The sequence below is a fragment of the Ovis canadensis genome, chromosome 19 (assembly GCF_042477335.2).
Source record: "Ovis canadensis isolate MfBH-ARS-UI-01 breed Bighorn chromosome 19, ARS-UI_OviCan_v2, whole genome shotgun sequence".
Classification (NCBI taxonomy): domain Eukaryota; kingdom Metazoa; phylum Chordata; class Mammalia; order Artiodactyla; family Bovidae; genus Ovis; species Ovis canadensis.
Genome location: NC_091263.1, coordinates 64436126 through 64453133, shown reverse-complemented (window position 1 = coordinate 64453133; position 17008 = coordinate 64436126). Strand labels below are relative to the sequence as shown.

Sequence of the window (17008 nt, the reverse complement as noted above, 5' to 3'; positions counted from 1 at the left end):
ACTGTGAGGGGACGAAAGGGAAGGAAGTGGCTCCTGTCACCCCCAGAAAGTGGTCCTGTGTCCGTCACCTCGCCAGACCCACCGGCCGGGACTGGGGCCTGGGGCAGGCAGGAGGAGAGAATGGTGGCGGGTTCCTCCTGGAGCCCGCATCCTGGGCCCTGGGCCCCGGGGCCCACTTTACTCCACAGGCACGATTTTAGGGTCCCTCAGACCTTGGTTTTCTGTGGCTCTCACCTTCTTGGGCTGAGGGGCTATCCAGCTAGATGGGGGTGCATAGCCCACGCACCCAAAACCCTCACCCTCGGGAATCCTCTGCCAGTCTGCTGAGGGAAGAAGACCCCTCCACAAGACCAGGGTCGTCACCAACAGGGCCGGCTGCCTGACCCCAGTGTGGGAGGCCCATGGGGTGCTTGGGGGCCCCATTGTCACCCAGGGCCCTGTCCAGGAGTTCCTGCCTCCAGCTCAGCCCTCCACCCTGGGACTGGGGTTCACCCTTCCTGTTTCTATTTATGCCAGCCTGCAGGCTCCGTTCTTTAGCGGAGGGTCTGGACGTCACTTAAAGTCCTGGTTTGAGATTGTTCCATGCTAAAGCCGTGCAGTCCTGAGAAAACAAGGGCATTTGGTCACCCCAGTGACCAAACCCTTCAAACCCTTCTGAGCCCTGCAGGTGGGTTCCCGCTCACCCACCACTGCAACCCTGTGCTTTGGAAAAAAACACATTATTTTTTTTCTCTTTTGTGTTTCAGACACAGGTTCTATGGGTCTCAAGCCCCCTCCCTCCTCTGGTCCCATAGTTCCTGTCCACTTGGCTCTCCAATCAAGGGGATAGCAGGCATGGTGACACATTCCACAGCTGAGGTTCAAGGCCCCAGAACAGCCTTGAACTCAGCACTAGAGGCATGTCATTGGACAGATCAAGGAAAGACAGCCGGGCTGCCTCCTTAGGGCTGGGATCCAAGCGACACCCTCTCCCAGCCCCTCACCCATCCCACCCCTGCTGGGGTTTCATACCCTCAGTGTCACAGGCTCACACTCTCTTTGTGTAAACGTCTTAATTACATCTTTAATGCTCTCACATGGAGATGCTGTGAGTTAAATTACAGTTTCTGCGCATCCCAAATTACCCGCAGCCCTCCAGTTGGCTCCAATGCTAACGTATTTATAGCATCTAGAGGAGGAAATAAATCCAGAACCTTCCCCACGAAGGCCTCCTAGGCCCTCACATCCTGAGGGTGGTATTTGTCCAACAGAGGGTTCGTACCTGCCGCCTTCGCGTCCGCTCCAACCAGCGGAGGACAGCGGCGACGAGGCTGGGCAAGACGGGGCGCAGGCATGCTCCTGTGCGCATGCGTGCCCTGCGGAGCCGCGCCAGGTGCTTGGGGTCTGGCTTGACCCAGATGCCCCAGACTGGCAGAATTCCTTCGGGGCGCAGGGTGGGCAGACCAAAGGTGATCAAAACCCAGACTAGGTCTCTTCTGTTTCGCAAGGGGCCATCCCCACCCTGTTTCAGGCAGTCAGATCTTGCAACCCGTGACCGCTGCCCCCAGACCGGCAGCCTCTATCCCCAACCCTGGATCCCCAATAAACACTAAGACAAGGGGATTGTTCCCGAAGCTGGTTACTGGCTCGTAGAGCCCGGTGAAGAGACGCAGTGGGCAGTGGACCCTTGGCTCCGCTTCTCCTCTCCTTCCAGTCCCTGAACGCTGATGGCAGAGAAGGGGTGGCCCGCTTGATGTTCCTCTACGTGCCTTGGGGTGGGGGTCAGTGGGAGGGTGGAGCCAGTGCGGGGGTCTCCATCCTGCCCGCCGTGCTCGCCCAGGCGCGCGTCTGCAGGTGGGCACGGTGATGTACATGCAGGGGGCCTTGCTGCGGGTCTGTCCCCACGTCCCTCCGCGCCTGCTCCCCCGTCTCCCCTCCCCCGCAGCTCTCCCCGGAGCTTGGACCTAGCCCATAGCCGGCCAACGGGAAGGGGTGGCTGGAAGACCTCGTGGATCCCCGTCACATGGACAGACCTCCTCCTGGCCGGGGGTCACTGGGGAGGCCCCTTTTAGAGCCTGGAGAGTCAGCAGCTGGGTCCTCAGAACAGCTGGGGCCTCGGCAGGGCAGGTCCTGAGAGTCGGTCTTAGTGATCTTGGAGTGGGTGGCTTTGTGGGCCATGCAGCGGATGTCTTCATCAGAGGTCCAGGCCCATCCACCGGCTACTCATGCGTGGATGGCATTGGCCACATCGGTGAACACCAGCCGACTGGGCCTCTGCACTGGGCCCTGAGAGGGGAGCGTGGTCTGCACAGAGACAGTCGGGGCATCAGGGACCTTGACTGAGGCCAGGCCCTCTCTTACCCAGTCACCTTCACCCTCTGCTGCTTACTTGCACTTGGCACCCACTATGCCTTCTGCCTGGAATGCCCTCCCATAAGCTCAGCCAAGAAATATGACCTGACTCAAGTGATTCCTCCCATGACTCCTCCTGACAGCCATCCCCAGCTCGTCTTACCTTCTCAGCCAGAGGCAGCACTTTCCCTGGGGTCCCAGGATTAATTACACAGGTACCGCCTTCTCCCAGCAGAGGGGGCTCACCTCTGTACCCCAAGCCCCAAAGCTGCAGCACAAGGGCTGGCACAAGGGGGTGCCCAGGAAACGACTGTCAAATGGTCAGTCATCCCAAGAGTTGGGTGGACAGAGATTCTCAGCCCAATATTCTGAATATCTCAAAGGGGTGTGAGTCCTGATCCAGGTACACAGAACTGGTAGCCAAACCAGAGGGTCTCTGACTCCCAGTCTCCACTCTTCCTGAATCCAGTCTCCCAAAGCTGCCTCTGCGGGGCTAGACTCCTTAGCAATCTGTGGGATCAAGGCCAGGAGGGATGCAAACAGGCATCATGGTCCAGAGAGGCCAGGTCTCTCCATGGGGCTCTGGCCCCCGGACATCTCAGGGACTGCTGGCAAGTGGCTGGGCAGCCCAGTGCCTCTGGCAGGATAACCACACAGGTACCCAACTCTGTGGATACGGGAGGTATCTGCCCAGGGTCTACACCTGCCTGGGGTCTGCCAGTTACTGGGAACCCACTGGTCTACTCAGAGGTGCCAGAATCTGACCCCAGTGAAACCTCGCTCAGCATGCGATCTCAGGAAGCAGAGGAACCCAGGGTCTCAGCCTCCCAACATTCCCTCCTGCCTTCCCCCTAGTTTCAAGGGTGCACCCAAGGCAAGAATCAGGGTATTTTTTTCACTTGCAGATGAGAAAACTGAGGCTCAGAGAGGCCAATGGACCTTCCCAGGTGACCAGGTGATCAGGGGCAGAGCCGGCTGGACCCCAAGGCTGCCCCGGCCTGGCTGTGCGGTGATCTGTGGGGGGCCAAGGAGCAATTCTACCCGTTTCTAATCCAACCTGACAAAGCCCATATAGCTGCCACCTGACCACACGGCAGGTGTTAGAAAGCTGCCCGGGAAAGGACAGAGGGTGGGGCGGGAGAGCCGCGAGTGGCCTGTGGGCTGGGTGGAGGAGCCTGCCAGCGCCCACCTTGCCCTGCATGGCCTGCCCAGCGGCGGCGGCCTGCACGGAGGCAGCGTCCCGCCCATGCTCCAGCAGCTCCTGCTCCAGTTCGTCTTGCTCCTCCGTGGGGTCGAAGTTGTACATAGGCATGAGCTGGTGGCGTAGCTTCTCCAGCCTGGGGGTGGGGGCAGAGAATGCTGGGGGCTGAGAGCAGGCCCTTCCCCTCCCACCAGCCCTCCAGGCCCTGCCTGCGGATCCACAGACACAGTCCTATTTATGGTCCTAAATTTTTCCCTGGGATTCAGTGAAAGACATTTCTGCGCACATTTCTGCCCCTCAGATGGGTGGCCTGGGACTGAGAGTTACCCACTCCTGGGACCAGATGGGGCCAAGGGTCACAGAGCTGTCATCCGTGGGGAGCATGGGGACTGCCTAAGCCAGGGGCTTGTGTGGTCCACAGCCTCTGGGGGGGCCTGGGGTAGGGAAAGGGGAGTCAATGGCAGCAGGGCAAGGGTGGCTCAGCTCTCCCCAAGGGAAAGTGGTCACCCCCAATCCTGAGTGGGCAGGAGGGACCCTGACTCCCTGACTAGGGAGAGGGACCTTCATGGTGGGAGGACTCTCCTTCCCCACCCGCATCTCTAGAGTCCAGCCCAGCACAGCCCATGGGCTTCGGTCTTGGGGGCAGCCAGGGAGTTACCTCTTCTTCTTCCTGATGTACAAAACCTGCAAGAGAGGGAGGCAGCATCAGATGGCCAGGGAAGGAGTCCTTAGGACAGGGGACACACGGAGGCTGATGAATGGGAGGCCTCTAGGACCCCTGTCCTCAGTGACCCCATCCCATGGACACATACCTCCTACCCCATTTGGCATTTACGAGATGCTGCAGAGAATCAGAGGTGGGGGGCAGCCCCGCCTGGGAAAACCACAGTCAAGCCTGGCCTGGGGACTCACGGGCCCACCCTGCCAGTACTGACAGCGGCTCCAGCCACTCAATGCCTGCCTCAGCCTCCTCAGGGCTGAAGTGGGTGGAGGGTGGGGATGGGGAGGGGACTTCAGCACACCCCATCCTCTCAACTGTCCCCAGGCACAATACTTTTCCCCATGTATAGGTAAAAAGTACAGGCGACAGGCAGAGGCCAGACTCGGCAGGGCAGTGGCTCTGGGCAAGGCTCTGGTCTGGGTTACTGGGGTTTCCGGGGATGTTGATGGTCCTCAGTGGAAAGGGGTTGAGGAGGAGGACCTGAGGCCCTAGACAACAGCCCAGACCAAACTCCTGAACCCTGATGCTGGAGGAACCTAGGAAGACCCCTGGGTCCTCACCCACCATTGTACAGACTTGGAGATACAGGCCTGGGCAGCCTGAGAAAACATCTGGACCCAAGAGCTCCGGGCTGGAGCAGGAAAGCCTGGTACAGGGCAGTGGGGGCGAGGGGGGAGGGGGGAGCAGGCAGGAGGAGGGGAGGAAAGAGGTAGGGAGGAAGGGGGGACGGGGGTGAGACACGGGTGACCACCTGGGCAGGGACCCCAAGGACATCTGCCACCATCTTGCTCATCCCTAAACTGGTGTGTTTTGACTCCCAGGAACATGACCACTTCTGCCTGGGGGAAAGCCCTGTTCCAAGAGTCTGTCCTAAATCTGCCGTGGCTCCTATACTCTTGGTGGCTCATTCACAGCTTGAATCTGGTGTTTCCAGCCTGGCCCAGAGCTCCTCCTGCTGCTCATTCCTGGGGGACGCCAAAGGTGGAAAGAAACTGAGGTGCCCCTTGCTCCTCCTTCCACCCCCAGGATGTGAGCAGGCCCCTTGCTTTCCTCTGAGTGGGAGGTGACAGGAGCTCCAGGTCTCTGGCCCAGCCCCTGCCTGCCCTGAACCAGCAGCTCCAGCCCCAGTGGTCTGCACTCCCTGCCCTGCCCCATGGCCTGTGATACAGAAGGATCTTCAAGAGACGCTAGAACCAGTCTCCACCCTTCATCCTTGCTGCTCCTTCTGCCCCAAATAATAATACCTTCCCCCAACACATCTTCCTTTCCAAATCTTTCCCACCCTTCACTGTCGAGCTGCAGCCCCACCTCTTCCAGGAAGCCCTCCAGCACTGCTCCTCTGATGTGAGGCATACTGCCTGGCACTGATTTGCTCCTCCTTGTGCACAGCATGGCCTGGCTCACGGCTGGCATGAAGGCAGATTCCCTACTACTCAAGGAACCTACCTCTCTGGACCTGGCCCTGGCCCAGGAGCTGTTTTCTGCCCTCCACTGCCTTTGCCCCATAAGCTCCCTATCTCTCTGCTTTGGGACATAAAGCCATGCACCCTGGCCCTCTGAATGTGCCTCCAGAATGAAGAGTAAGGAAGTCTTCCCAAGTTCCCAGGATGAAATCTTTGGGTCTAGCCCCTGCTTTATCCCTGAGGTTCTGGTGGCTCTGCCTGTTTAACCACCACGTGGGTGCCAAACATTGGCCTTTTGCCTTGCCCCTGCCCCAGAAGCCTGTGCAGGCCCTGGCCTTGCTCTGTGTGCTATGTCCTGGCCCTGCCTGCTGGACAGCAGTTGCTCCCTGGCAGCGATCCGGAGCCTGTGGGGCCCATATGGTAACCATGGTTTACCAGCAGCTCCAGCCATGATGGACCATCCACAGCCCTATTTGTCAGAGCAACATGCTCCTAGGTCTTAGGCCGGCTGTCAGAGCCCATGAGGGGCAGCAGGCCAAATGCCACCATTGCCGGGCCTGCTGGGGGACCTACAGTGCACCCCTGCCCTTCCAGGTTTCAGTTTACGCACTCTCCCTGGTGACATTCTGAGTGTCCATGCATCCTCTTAAAGAGGGAGTCCATGTCTTTTTTTTTTGGCTGCAGGATCTTAGTTCCCAACCAGGGACTGAACCCGGGACCACAGCAGTGAAAGCACCAAGTCCTAACCACTGGACCACAGGGAATTCCCAAGGGAGAGACCATATTTTCAGCAGCAGATCCCAGATCTGGAAGCATTGTATCCACTCTCAGGGGGATCACCTGGAGCCTCAGCCCAGCTCATCTCTGCCCTGATCCCTGTCCCACTCTGCCCTTCCTGTGACACTGGGGCCAGGTCTCCATTGTGAGGTCTCAACCCTAATGTTGCCTCCTCAGCTGTCCCTGACCACCCAGTCTAGGAAGGCCCCCAATCCCCACCCGATTCCCCAAGCCAGTCCGTATGGGCTACCCTTGGCACCTTTGGTTGTATTTATCTCTCACTCCCTGTAAGAACTGCAGAACCTTTTCTCCCTCATCCCTGTGGTCCTGAAGGCTTGATCCAGGGCAAGTGCCCATGAAATAATTGCCGAGTGAATGAATGAACACTGCCAGCACGATGCTGTGCCCAGAGCATCCTATCCAGACCCTGCAGCCCATGATCTTTCCCAATTATCTTCTGGTCTCTACTCCTGTAAGGCCCCCATGCTCACTTGCCTCGCTGTCCTGCTCACTGCTCACAGAGCCTGCTGTCTGCTTCCACACTTCTGCCCATCAAGACCCTCCATCTGAAACATCTGAAACATCCTCCACCCCAACTCCTACATGGCCTTCACGACCCAGCTTTTTTTTTCTTTTTCTTCTGATTGGAGGCAGCCCCTCTGGTCTCTGGGCCCCCATATAAACAAATCCTTGGGAAAGGGAAGGATTGTACTATCACTAACAGACCATTGTGTTCTGACTAGATTCTCTAAAATCTAACTGCTGATCACGCTTCTGCCAAGTGACAGCCATGTGGGCCAACCCCAGTCTGCCCCAGCTCTCACCATGGCCACAGTCAGGCCGATGACGGTGATGATCCCGAAGGACAGAAGCATTGTGCCCACGCCGGCGGTGCCACCAGCCACGTCAGGGATTCTGGTGTCATTAAAGCTGGTGGCTTCTGGGCTGAGGGTGGTGGTCTCGGAAGCTGGCCCGTCTGAGGCAGGCTCCAGGTCAGACTCAGAGGTGGGTGGGCGGCTGCTGATCCAGCCCCGAGCAGATGGGATCCTGGAGTCCATGCTGATGCTGAGAGACTGCTTGTGGTCAGCCAACCTGCCCACTCACTTTTGACACCGAGGGTGTCCCAACCTGTGGCCCCCACTACCCATACAGGGGGCCACGTCCTTGAAAGGGAGCTCCGTGGGTGCTGGAAAGAAAAAAAAAAAAACAAAACAGGGGGCTGAGGACGGGACTCTGTGGTGAGACAAAGTTCCCCTAAGTTCTGAAGGCACAGGGGAAATCAAAGTTTGAGGGCAAGGGAAAGTTCAGGGACCATCGGGATATGTCTTCATATTATAGATCCCACTTGCATTTAGGGACATGAAAATGAAGCCCTGCCCCCTCTTTGTGGGTAAGGTGATCACAGTGATCATACTTGGAAAATCTGAAAGGTAGTGGGGAGGCTTGAAAGAAAAAGTCCACTCTCCACCCCAGCCCCTACTCCCCACACTCTTCAACTTCATACGTCCCACCCCCTGCCATCCCTCACCTCCTGCTTGGAGAAAACAAACAAACAAACAAAAAAAAACTGCAGCTTTTTCCTTGCACAATGATCAGACAAGCCTGTCTGTGAATTCTGGTTCAAGCTACTTAACTGAATGACCCTAGGCAAGTCAACCACCTCTCGCTGTCTCAGTTTCCCTGAGTCTAAGCTGTAGGCATTAAGGGCACCTCCCTCACAGAAAGGGTGAGAGGGTCACTGACATATCAGAATGAAGTAGTCCCTAGAAATGACTTAGCTCAGACAACCCTTATCCACAGTAAGCACCCAGTAAGTGTAAGCTCTTCTCACTCTGGTCACTCCATTTGGGAAAGGGGGGCCACAGAAGCCCCTGCACCCACTTTGCTGTGTGTCGTCCAGCCCGTGCTTGGAAGGAGGGCAGGGACAGGTGTGGCAAGGCCAGAAGACAAGAAGGAGAGAAAGGAATAATTCAGGGCCTCTGATGGGCTTTCTCTGTAGGCTCTTGGGTCCCTGGACCCCTACAGGGGAGCCAGAGGCTGCCAGGGACCAGGAGACAGTCAAGGAGAGTGAATCTTCAGAGGTAAGAATGGAGCTCCCACTCTGAGATGACTTCTCCTACCCTTCCCTCTTCCCTTGGGAGCAGAGGGTGGGTGATATGCCCAGTCCAGGCTGTGACTTTGGCCTTCCCAGGCCAAAAGGCCCTGGATAAGACGGAGTGGGAAGAAGTCCCAGCCAAACTGCAGAAAGGCAGGCCTAGGGAGAGGAGGAATGCACAGATCATGGCTGCATACACACGCTGTGTGCCAGCTCATGGGTATATGTGGGATGCCTCCCATGTGGGTGCATGGGTGTGTGTGAGGTGGGCACACACACCCAGGATGGCCCCTTAGGAAGGGGCAAGGCTGGCACAGAAACACGGGATGGGAGAGGCTCATCGCCGCTCTCTGTCCTCTGCCTCTAGGTAGGCTGGGCTTGTCAGGAGTCCCAGGTTCTTTCTTGGTTCTGCCACTGACTCCGAGATGTGACCTTGGGCCAGACCCTTAACACTTGCTCTGGGGCTCTGTTTATTTTTCCTTCCAAAGGAGGGAAAGGGCCCTGCTCATCACTGTTCAGGACTGTCTCACGTTCCAAAGAGCAAGAGAAGGAATGGGGAGGAAAAGGGTTGGGCGCTACGACCTCCGAGAACCCACATACCGTTCTCCACCAGGTTCATCATTCCTCGCTACTCCAATCCCCATCCCCACCTTCGTCCCTCTGATTCCTCCATTCTTGCACAGAAGCGGCGACCTCAGCACTTACTTAATCCTCTCTGGGACGCCGAGCTCAGCCGGAGAGGTTAGGGGTGGTGGCGACCGGCAGGAGGCGGGGGCAAGGTTAGGGGGAAGACCCCCCCAGGTCCTAGGGTAGGGGGCGGCGAGTCCGACCCGAGGTCCGCCCTCCCTGGGTGGACCTCCTGGGCTGTGCCTGTGACGTCGCACCGCCCACAGCCGAGCGCTAGCTCTGCCAGCCTGGACAGGGACAGGCCGGGCCGGGACCCACCGCGGGGGTGGGGCTGAGGCCAGCAGCCTAGCGTCTCCGCGATGCTCCAGCTATTCTCCTCCCTGCCAGCCCCGCGCCCCCGGCCCCGGATTGGCTGTCAGGCCCAGAGCCGGCTCTGCATTGGTCCGCTGGCCTGCCGCTCAGATCTGGCTCTGCCCCCAGCGAGAGCGGGAGCCGGGTCGCAGTTCTTGCAGACCACTGCTCATTCTCCCTGGCCCATGTAGAATCGCGCGGGGGACTGTGGGCGGCCAGGCCTTTCTTAAGGACAGAACTCTGGCCACCGGCTAGCCCAGGCTTCACCTCCACCCGGACAGACTCGCGCTCCCCAAAGGCAGGTGGGCGCAGGTTTGGGGAGAGCACCAAACTAGGAGTCCTTGAGCCAGCGTTGAACTCTGGCTGGACGCTCTACTAGCTTGGTGAAATAGAGCAAGATGCTTCTCCTCCCTGGCTCTCAGCTTCTTGCTCAGATGGGCTCTGGTGTGAGCACTGTTGGCAAACGGTACCCACCTCTGGCTAGAAATGAGGCATCTTTCAGAGAAATAGGGAGATGGGATGGTATTATTATTGGAGAGGAATTACTGGGCACCTGGACCCAGGAAAACCTATATATACCCCTCCATCCAGAGTGCGATCATCTCTACAATGAGGAGCTTTCAGATACCTTCTAATTCTCAGGTTTTCATAGGAACTTATGGGGATCGCTTTTTAATAGCTTGTTACAGATACAGATCCCCGGGTCTGGGACGGAGCCTCGGAAACTGTATGTTTAACAGTAGTTTAGTCAACAGTGATCTAGTTAACAATAGACTCGAGGGCAGAGGGGAGTGGCATTGGCAGGCCACACTTGAGAGACCCTGCCATGAATTTTATAAGAGGAACTGAGGCACACAGAGAGGACCTGGACAAAGCCCCCCCGATGAGTAAGGATTCAAACCCTGGTCTACTAATACTTCCAATTTAGAGCTGCCTGCTCCAAACCCTAAAACGGGGTTAGAGGGTCAAGAGCGGCCCTGGGGTCCAGTCGCCACCTGGTCCTGGACACTGGTCCTGTCCAGGTCCTGAACACTGGATGCCACTCCTCAAGTTAGTGCCCGCCCCCAACACTGGGCTACACCCACGTGCCGCTCTACCCGTACAAGGTCTATGTTAGGCCACGCCCCTGCGCATAGCGCCCGATCCCTTGAACTCCTGGCCAGCTGATGACACGCCTCCGTTCGGGCGGCCTACACAACTCCGGAGTCGGTACCAGACACCGCAGGCTAAAGCCGTATTCCTGCTGTGACCTTCAGGAAGACTGGGGAGCAACCTTAACACAACGCCACCCTTTCCCACCGTGCGCCTGCGGAAATAGTGTGCAAAGCGTTCATACCCACCCCGCCGCCACTGGCCCGCAGGGGCGTCCGAGGTGCAACCCAGCGGCTCTAGGAACCCTGGAGCTGGTCGACGGAATCCACCCGAGCCCTTTCTCAGTTGAACCAACCCCGGAAGCAGAGCCTCTCGGGAGGGCGCTCACATCCGGGTTATGCACATCCGGGAGTCGAACCCGCGGCAGTTTCTTCAGGATGGCGGGAGAGTGGAGTAGCCTATTAGAAAGGTATGAGCAACACCCTCGAGACGTCGAGTTCTTCAGAGTGCTGGTAGCCTTCCTCAGAAAGTCTATGTCCCCGTTGTACAGATAGAGAAACAGGCTTGGTTAGAGGCAGTCTTTCCGTGAGAACTGGGAGGGAAGAAGCTGCGCCTGACTTCAGGCCTCCCCTGCTCCTTGGGCCGCACTCTGGTAGTCAGAGCTGCCTCAGGAGTCCGAAGGATTTGTGTCTTGCCTGGAACGGTTACTAGCTGGGTAGCTTTGGGCAGGTTGCTTCCCGTCCGCAGTCTTCTTTTCCTTGCTGCTTGTCTCTGAAGAGCGGCACCTAACAGTTGTTTAATAAAGGCTAGTTTGAAACCAGGTCTTTGTAAGAGGAAAGGAAGCCACTGATTTGAAATCTTCAGCTAAATGTGTTGGTGATATATAATATAATTTGCGATATATAATGTAATATAATATATATTTTAATATAAAGTTAACAAAAATTGTCATCTAAAAGTTATTTATTTGTGTCTTTATTTTTGTTTCCGCTGGGTCCTGGGTCTTCCTTGTTGTACTCAGGCTTTCTCTTGTTTCAGTGGAGGGGGGGAGCTTCTCATCGTGGTGGCTTCTTTTGTTGCCGAGCACAGGCTCTCGGGCGTGCGGGTTTCAGTAGTTGTGGTTCGTTGGCTTAGTTGGCCCATGGCATGAGAGATCTTCCCTGACCAGGGATTGAACCTGTGTCCCCTGCACTGGCTGGCGGATTCCAAACCACTGGACCACCAGGGAGGTCCAACAAATTGTCAGATTTTTAGTTGGCAGTTTATGCTGGTGTTTAGGACCATGGGTTAAATTGGATGGAGGGATGATTTTCAGCATACCAGTCAACGATGTGTATGTGTGCTAAATCTGTTTGTGTCCAACTCTTTGTGACCCTGTGGACTGTTATCTGCCAGGCTCCTCTGTTCATGGGATTCTCCAGGCAAGAATACTGGAGTGGGCTGCCCTGCGCTCCTCCAGGGGGTCTTCCCAACGCAGGGATCCAACCTGCGCCTCTTACATCTCCAACATTGGCAGGCAGGTTCTTTACCACTAGCTCCACCTGGGAAGCCCGCAAATCAGTGACAGTACATGCTAAATGTCGGAAGCAAAACTCCCAGGCAAAAGCAGTCTTCTCCCCTAGTAATACTAGTTAAGAGCATTGACTCCCTCTGTGTGTTGAGATGCCTCCCAGGCCCTTGACATTCATTGATTGAGGCACTGCTCACCAGGGAGTTTGTGTTACTTCTTTCCTCTCCTGTATGGAGGAGGAAACTAAAGCTCAGAAATAATGAGTTTCCCAAGGTCACATTCTCTGGGTCAAATAGATCTCTCCAAACGCGAAGCCTGCCAGCCCATTTATTATCAGGGACTGAACCATGGATTCGGATCACTTGAGCCAAAGACCTGAAGAAAATATCACTGACCAAGGCAAGAAAACTCAAATAGGTGGGTGAGGGTATAAAATGGAGTCAGTTCAGTTCAGTCACTCAGTCATGTCCGACTCTTTGCAACCCCATGAATCGCAGCACGCCAGGCCTCCCTGTCCATCACCAACTCCTGGAGTTCACTCAGACTCACGTCCGTCGAGTCAGTGATGCCATCCAGCCCTCTCATCCTCTGTCGTCCCCTTCTCCTGCCCCCAATCCCTCCCAGCATCAGAGTCTTTTCCAATGAGTCAACTCTTCGCATGAGGTGGCCAAAGTACTGGAGTTTCAGCTTTAGCATCATTCCTTCCAAAGAAATCCCAGGGCTGATCTCCTTCAGAATGGATTGGTTGGATCTCCTTGCAGTCCAAAGGACTCTCAAGTCTTCTCCAACACCACAGTTCAAAAGCATCAATTCTTCGGCGCTCAGCCTTCTTCACAGTCCAACTCTCACATCCATACATGACCACAGGAAAAACCATAGCCTTGACTAGACGGACCTTAGTCGGCAAAGTAATGTCGCTGCTTTTGAATATAGGGAACAGCAAAGTATGCCCTCTCATAGGCAACAGGTCAGAGAAGAGAGTCCCGCGAGGCTCAGCTGCTGCTCTGATTCTCCTTCTCTATTCCAGGGCAGCCGCGTCTGAGGACCAGCCATACTGAGGACCCAGAGCCTGTGACCACTCCATCTCCTTCCAGCTGAGGCCAGTCACCATCCTCAGCAGCTGACATCACAAGAAAGACTTGGGCACCTCGGGGAAGTATTCAAGGGATCCTTTCCCTGAGACGTGGAGCATCAGGGCAGAATGCTGAGGGCCCTTCTCTCTGGCCTGGGGTGGAGGAAAGGCATTTGGGGCTGCGCCTTCAGCTCATGGCAACCCCATCAGCCTCCAGTTGGGTTGTTGAGTGCCACTGAAGTGGTCAGCCACTGGACAGCGGTCTTTGAGGAGAAGGGCATCCCTGAGGCCCGGGAATCCAGTGAGTACATCGTGGCTCATGTCCTTGGAGCCAAAACAGTTAAGTGCAGTGTTGGGGGGGGGGGGGGCAGGAAGTGGGAGGAGGGAGGCCCCGGGAAAGGAATATCCAGCCTTTTCCACTCCACTGAGAGTGCTGAGCTGAGAATGGTGGGATTTTTCTGAAGGAATGTCTTAAACAAATACTTAAGTCATCCATCCAAGAAACCATTACAGTGTGTGCCAGGCACCAGGGCTTCAGGGATGACCAGGGTGGCCAGTGTTGGACCCACCGGCATCATCAACAAAAGAAACCTGGGTCAGGGGAGCCAGCCACTCATGATCTCTGTGGGTCAGTTTCAGAGCCTGAGGCCAGGACTTTGGACCCAACCCCTAACCCCTTGGCAGCTACAGTGTATCCAGGAGTTGGGTAGCTACCGGTTGCAACGGTGAGTGCCATGGACCAAACCTGAGGGCTCTGTGTGGGGAGCAGGGTCCAGCTTCCTCCAGCCCCACCAAATTCATGGTCAAGGAGGAAGAAAGTGTCCAAGGACTCGGAAGGTATTGGGATGAGGGTGATGAGAGAGGTAGTAAATAGAAAGAAGATGGGCTTGGTTAGGAGTTCCAGGGCACAGGAGGCGTGACCCTACCTAACACCTTTGGCCACAGTGGTATCCCAACCGAGACAGGGCCCTGTTGGTCCATTTGCTGGCACTGATGATCACCTTCCCCCTCTGCAGGATGCCTGTGCAATACATCCTTGGTGAATGGGACTTTCAGGGTCTCAATCTGAAGATGGCACCCCCAGTTTTCATCCCTAGGCCAGAAACGGAGGTAGGTGTGCCCGCTGGACTAGACAGGATGGGGTGAAGGGGTTCAGGGTGCCTGTCTTGTCCCAGACTTCCACCAGGGGGCGCCGGGGCCCCATTATTGCTATCCCTTAGAGACAGTGCTCTTCCTGGCTGGCTGGATTGGTGGGGCCAAAAGGAAAGAGGTCTCTTGCTGGCCTCCTTGATTGTCATCACTTCCCAGGCCACTGTCCAGCCCTTGGCTGTCAGTGGCTCACGATGGCCCAACTAGTGCTGCCCACCAAGTGCTCAGCCTATTCCTGTCATTTCCCTAGGAGGTGTCCCATGGGCCCATAGCCAACTGAACCCGTGGGAAACAAGTGCCTCCTCTTCCTCAGGAGGCAGGGGGGAGTGGAGAGGGCTCCCGCTGAACACCTAGAAGCCTGGGGCAGCTTTGTGACCTCGGGGAGCTTACCACTCGCCCCCTCTGGACCCAGATAATGAGAGGGTTGGGCTTCCAGACCAGGGAATAGTTCGAATCCTTTTACCTTTTCCATCCACTTTCTAGTCAGATCGCTGCCTGTGTTTCTCAGTTTACTAGGACTGAGGAATGTGTGGTCCCAACATGCTTTCTGGAGGTGAGGCCCCTTAATCCTGGGAGAAATGCTTTCTAGGGTCTTGGGCTTCCCCTCACCTTGTAGGTGGCAGAGCTGGGAGCCAGAGAGAGCAGAACAGGTGGCAGGGTAGCACAGTGGGGGTGGATAGGCAAGTCAGAGGGCACCAGGTTCTGAGAAGAGGCACACCCATTTCTGGGGAACCTCATCCACCTGCTCCAGCCAGGGACCCAGAGCCCCTCCTCACTTTCCTAGCCTCCCCGTCAGCCGAGGAACCCTCTGACCCCACTGCCCTCTACATCATGTGGCTGGGAGGCCAGGTCCTCACCTTACCGCCCAGTGTCAGGGCAGAGACAATAGGGAGTCTGAGACCTTGCTGAGGTCACAGGGCTGCCTGGGCAGGGGGCATGAGATAGCACTCGGACATCCTGTCTCCTGGGTCAGGGCCCCTTCCCTCACAGGGGCTGCCCCATCTGGGACTGGATGAGCTGGGATGGGTGCAGAGCCGAAGCAGGATGGGCCTGCTACCTGCAGGCTTTGGGGGGGGGGGGGGGCAATCTGTCGCTCCTCCAAGTGTGTAGCATCTGGCCATGAGGTCACTCACCATCCCCTGAGGCTGCCCAGGGTCAGGGCATTGGAAGGAAGCTACCCCGATGACTTTTAAGTCCCTTCAGAGCTGACCTGGCACCAACTGCATATTTCAGGGTTCTGAGTGTTGGGTGTGGACTTCCGGTTCCCATGTGGCCCCCCCCACCCCCCGCCTTTCCTGGGTGGATCTGGGCCAGAAGAGTGGCTCTGCTGTCAAGGGTGGGGGAGGTGAGGGAGAGGAGGGAGGCTGCGGTGGGGAGGCCAGGTCCTTGCCTCACTGTACACACATTTCTCAGAACTTGCCAGGTTGCCCCAGTGTAAAGCCGCATCAGGGGGTGCCTTACCAAGAACTTGAGAGGACGTGGCCTGTGGCGAGGACTGGGGAGAATGAGTGCATGGGAGGGGCCATGCTGCTTGTGTTCTCTCCATCCTTTAAAGGTGGTTTCTGATGATGGGTGCAGAATTCTGAAATGCAGAGTTGTAGGCGGCATGTGGCCTGACCAGTTGGGTTTTCCCTGGGGGTGGGGAGGTGCTACAGTCCCCAGCCTGGTATGTACAGTAGGAAACCCAAGGCTGGAAGCGTGAACTGTTCCTGCCCAGCCTGGTGGGGTGTGGTAGGCTCAATGCCCTGTCTGTGATTAGCTTACAGGAGGCAGTGCCCCCTTCCTGGGGCTGCCCCATCAAGAATGTAATGCCAGTGTGGGTGCTCCTGGCACCCAGGTCCTGCTGAGGTCTTGGCCCAACCTCTTGAGGGCTGTGGAATCCTGTGGAGGCAGTGGCTCCTGGCAGAGCCAACAGCTGCACGCTCTTTGCCTCCTTCCCACATTCCCCTCTGCTCCCGTCCTGCTGTATTCTTGGATTCTTCCCTTGTTCACCTGGAAAAGGTGCCCTGCGCCTGTGACCAGCTCGATTTTCAGTTCTTCCAAGGAGCCACCAACTCTCAGATGAGGAGGCACTTTTCTAGGTGAGAAAGAGAGTTTCTGGACCTGTTAAGAGTGATCTCCACCCCTACCCACTGTGTCTCAGGTGGTCCTACAGCCAAAATCATCCCTCCATAGTTTGGAGTGTGAGAGAGGCAGAGGCGCACTGGCGGCCCAGTCTCTCAGATTCATACCTTGCCCAGGGTAGCCATTCACACATGTGGTGTGTGTTTCTGAGGTCGGGGTGTCTCTGTGAGGTGGCTGGCCAGTGTGGTTGACTAAGGGGTCATTCTTCAGCCAGGGTAAGTCTATGGCCCGGAAACCAAGAGAAGTTCACACTCCTGACAAGTTTCATCTGTCCAACTGGCTGCTCAGTACTTGGTCTCACCACTGAGACCGCAGCCTCCTGGCTACAGCCCTAGACTGCTGTCTCTGTGCTGGCCCCAGTGCTATGGACCCAGCTTGCTACCAGCACTCCAGTTCCCCAGTGGTGCCTGGTACGGGGATGGTGGGAACAAGTGCGGGGAAGCCCTTTCTGGCTGGAGATGGGCTGTCTCACCCTTTGGTAGCAGTTTGGTGCAGAAGGGGCTTGGAATAGGAAAGGTTGGACCCACTGGCCAAGTTCTACCTGCCTTGGACTTG

The 17008-nt window shown here is 56.7% G+C and overlaps 2 protein-coding genes across 16 annotated transcripts in view; one reads left to right on the top strand and one right to left on the bottom strand.

The window, feature by feature from the left end:
- Positions 1-1037: 1037 nt before the first annotated feature.
- On the bottom strand, positions 1038-11371 carry C19H3orf18 (chromosome 19 C3orf18 homolog). Of its 8 annotated transcripts, none has more exons than XM_069562055.1 (5): positions 10843-11371; positions 7258-7619; positions 4191-4216; positions 3521-3668; positions 1038-2283 (listed from the first exon to the last, which is right to left on the bottom strand). In XM_069562055.1, the coding sequence occupies exons 2-5, from the start codon at positions 7489-7491 to the stop codon at positions 2203-2205; spliced, it is 489 nt and encodes a 162-aa protein (XP_069418156.1). In that variant the 5' UTR covers positions 7492-7619; positions 10843-11371; the 3' UTR covers positions 1038-2202. The 8 variants fall into 8 exon arrangements, with proteins under 8 accessions (XP_069418156.1, XP_069418157.1, XP_069418155.1 ...); XM_069562056.1 differs by having other exon boundaries at positions 10847-10962; XM_069562054.1 differs by having other exon boundaries at positions 9234-10896.
- Positions 10637-17008, top strand: part of HEMK1 (HemK methyltransferase family member 1) — a 35410-nt gene continuing 29038 nt past the window's right edge. For 5 of the 8 annotated variants that reach the window (XR_011250945.1, XR_011250943.1, XR_011250942.1 and 2 more), the window contains exons 1-4: positions 10639-11067; positions 13136-13519; positions 13814-13905; positions 14197-14290. Coding sequence is in view for 4 of the 8 variants with exons in the window: in XM_069562046.1 (XP_069418147.1) it covers positions 13310-13519; positions 13814-13905; positions 14197-14290 (396 nt within the window). In the remaining 4 variants the exon portion in view is untranslated. Of the gene's footprint in view, positions 11068-13135; positions 13520-13813; positions 13906-14196; positions 14291-17008 lie in introns of all 8 variants that reach the window. The other 3 variants (XM_069562045.1, XM_069562048.1, XM_069562047.1) reach the window with 3 other exon arrangements.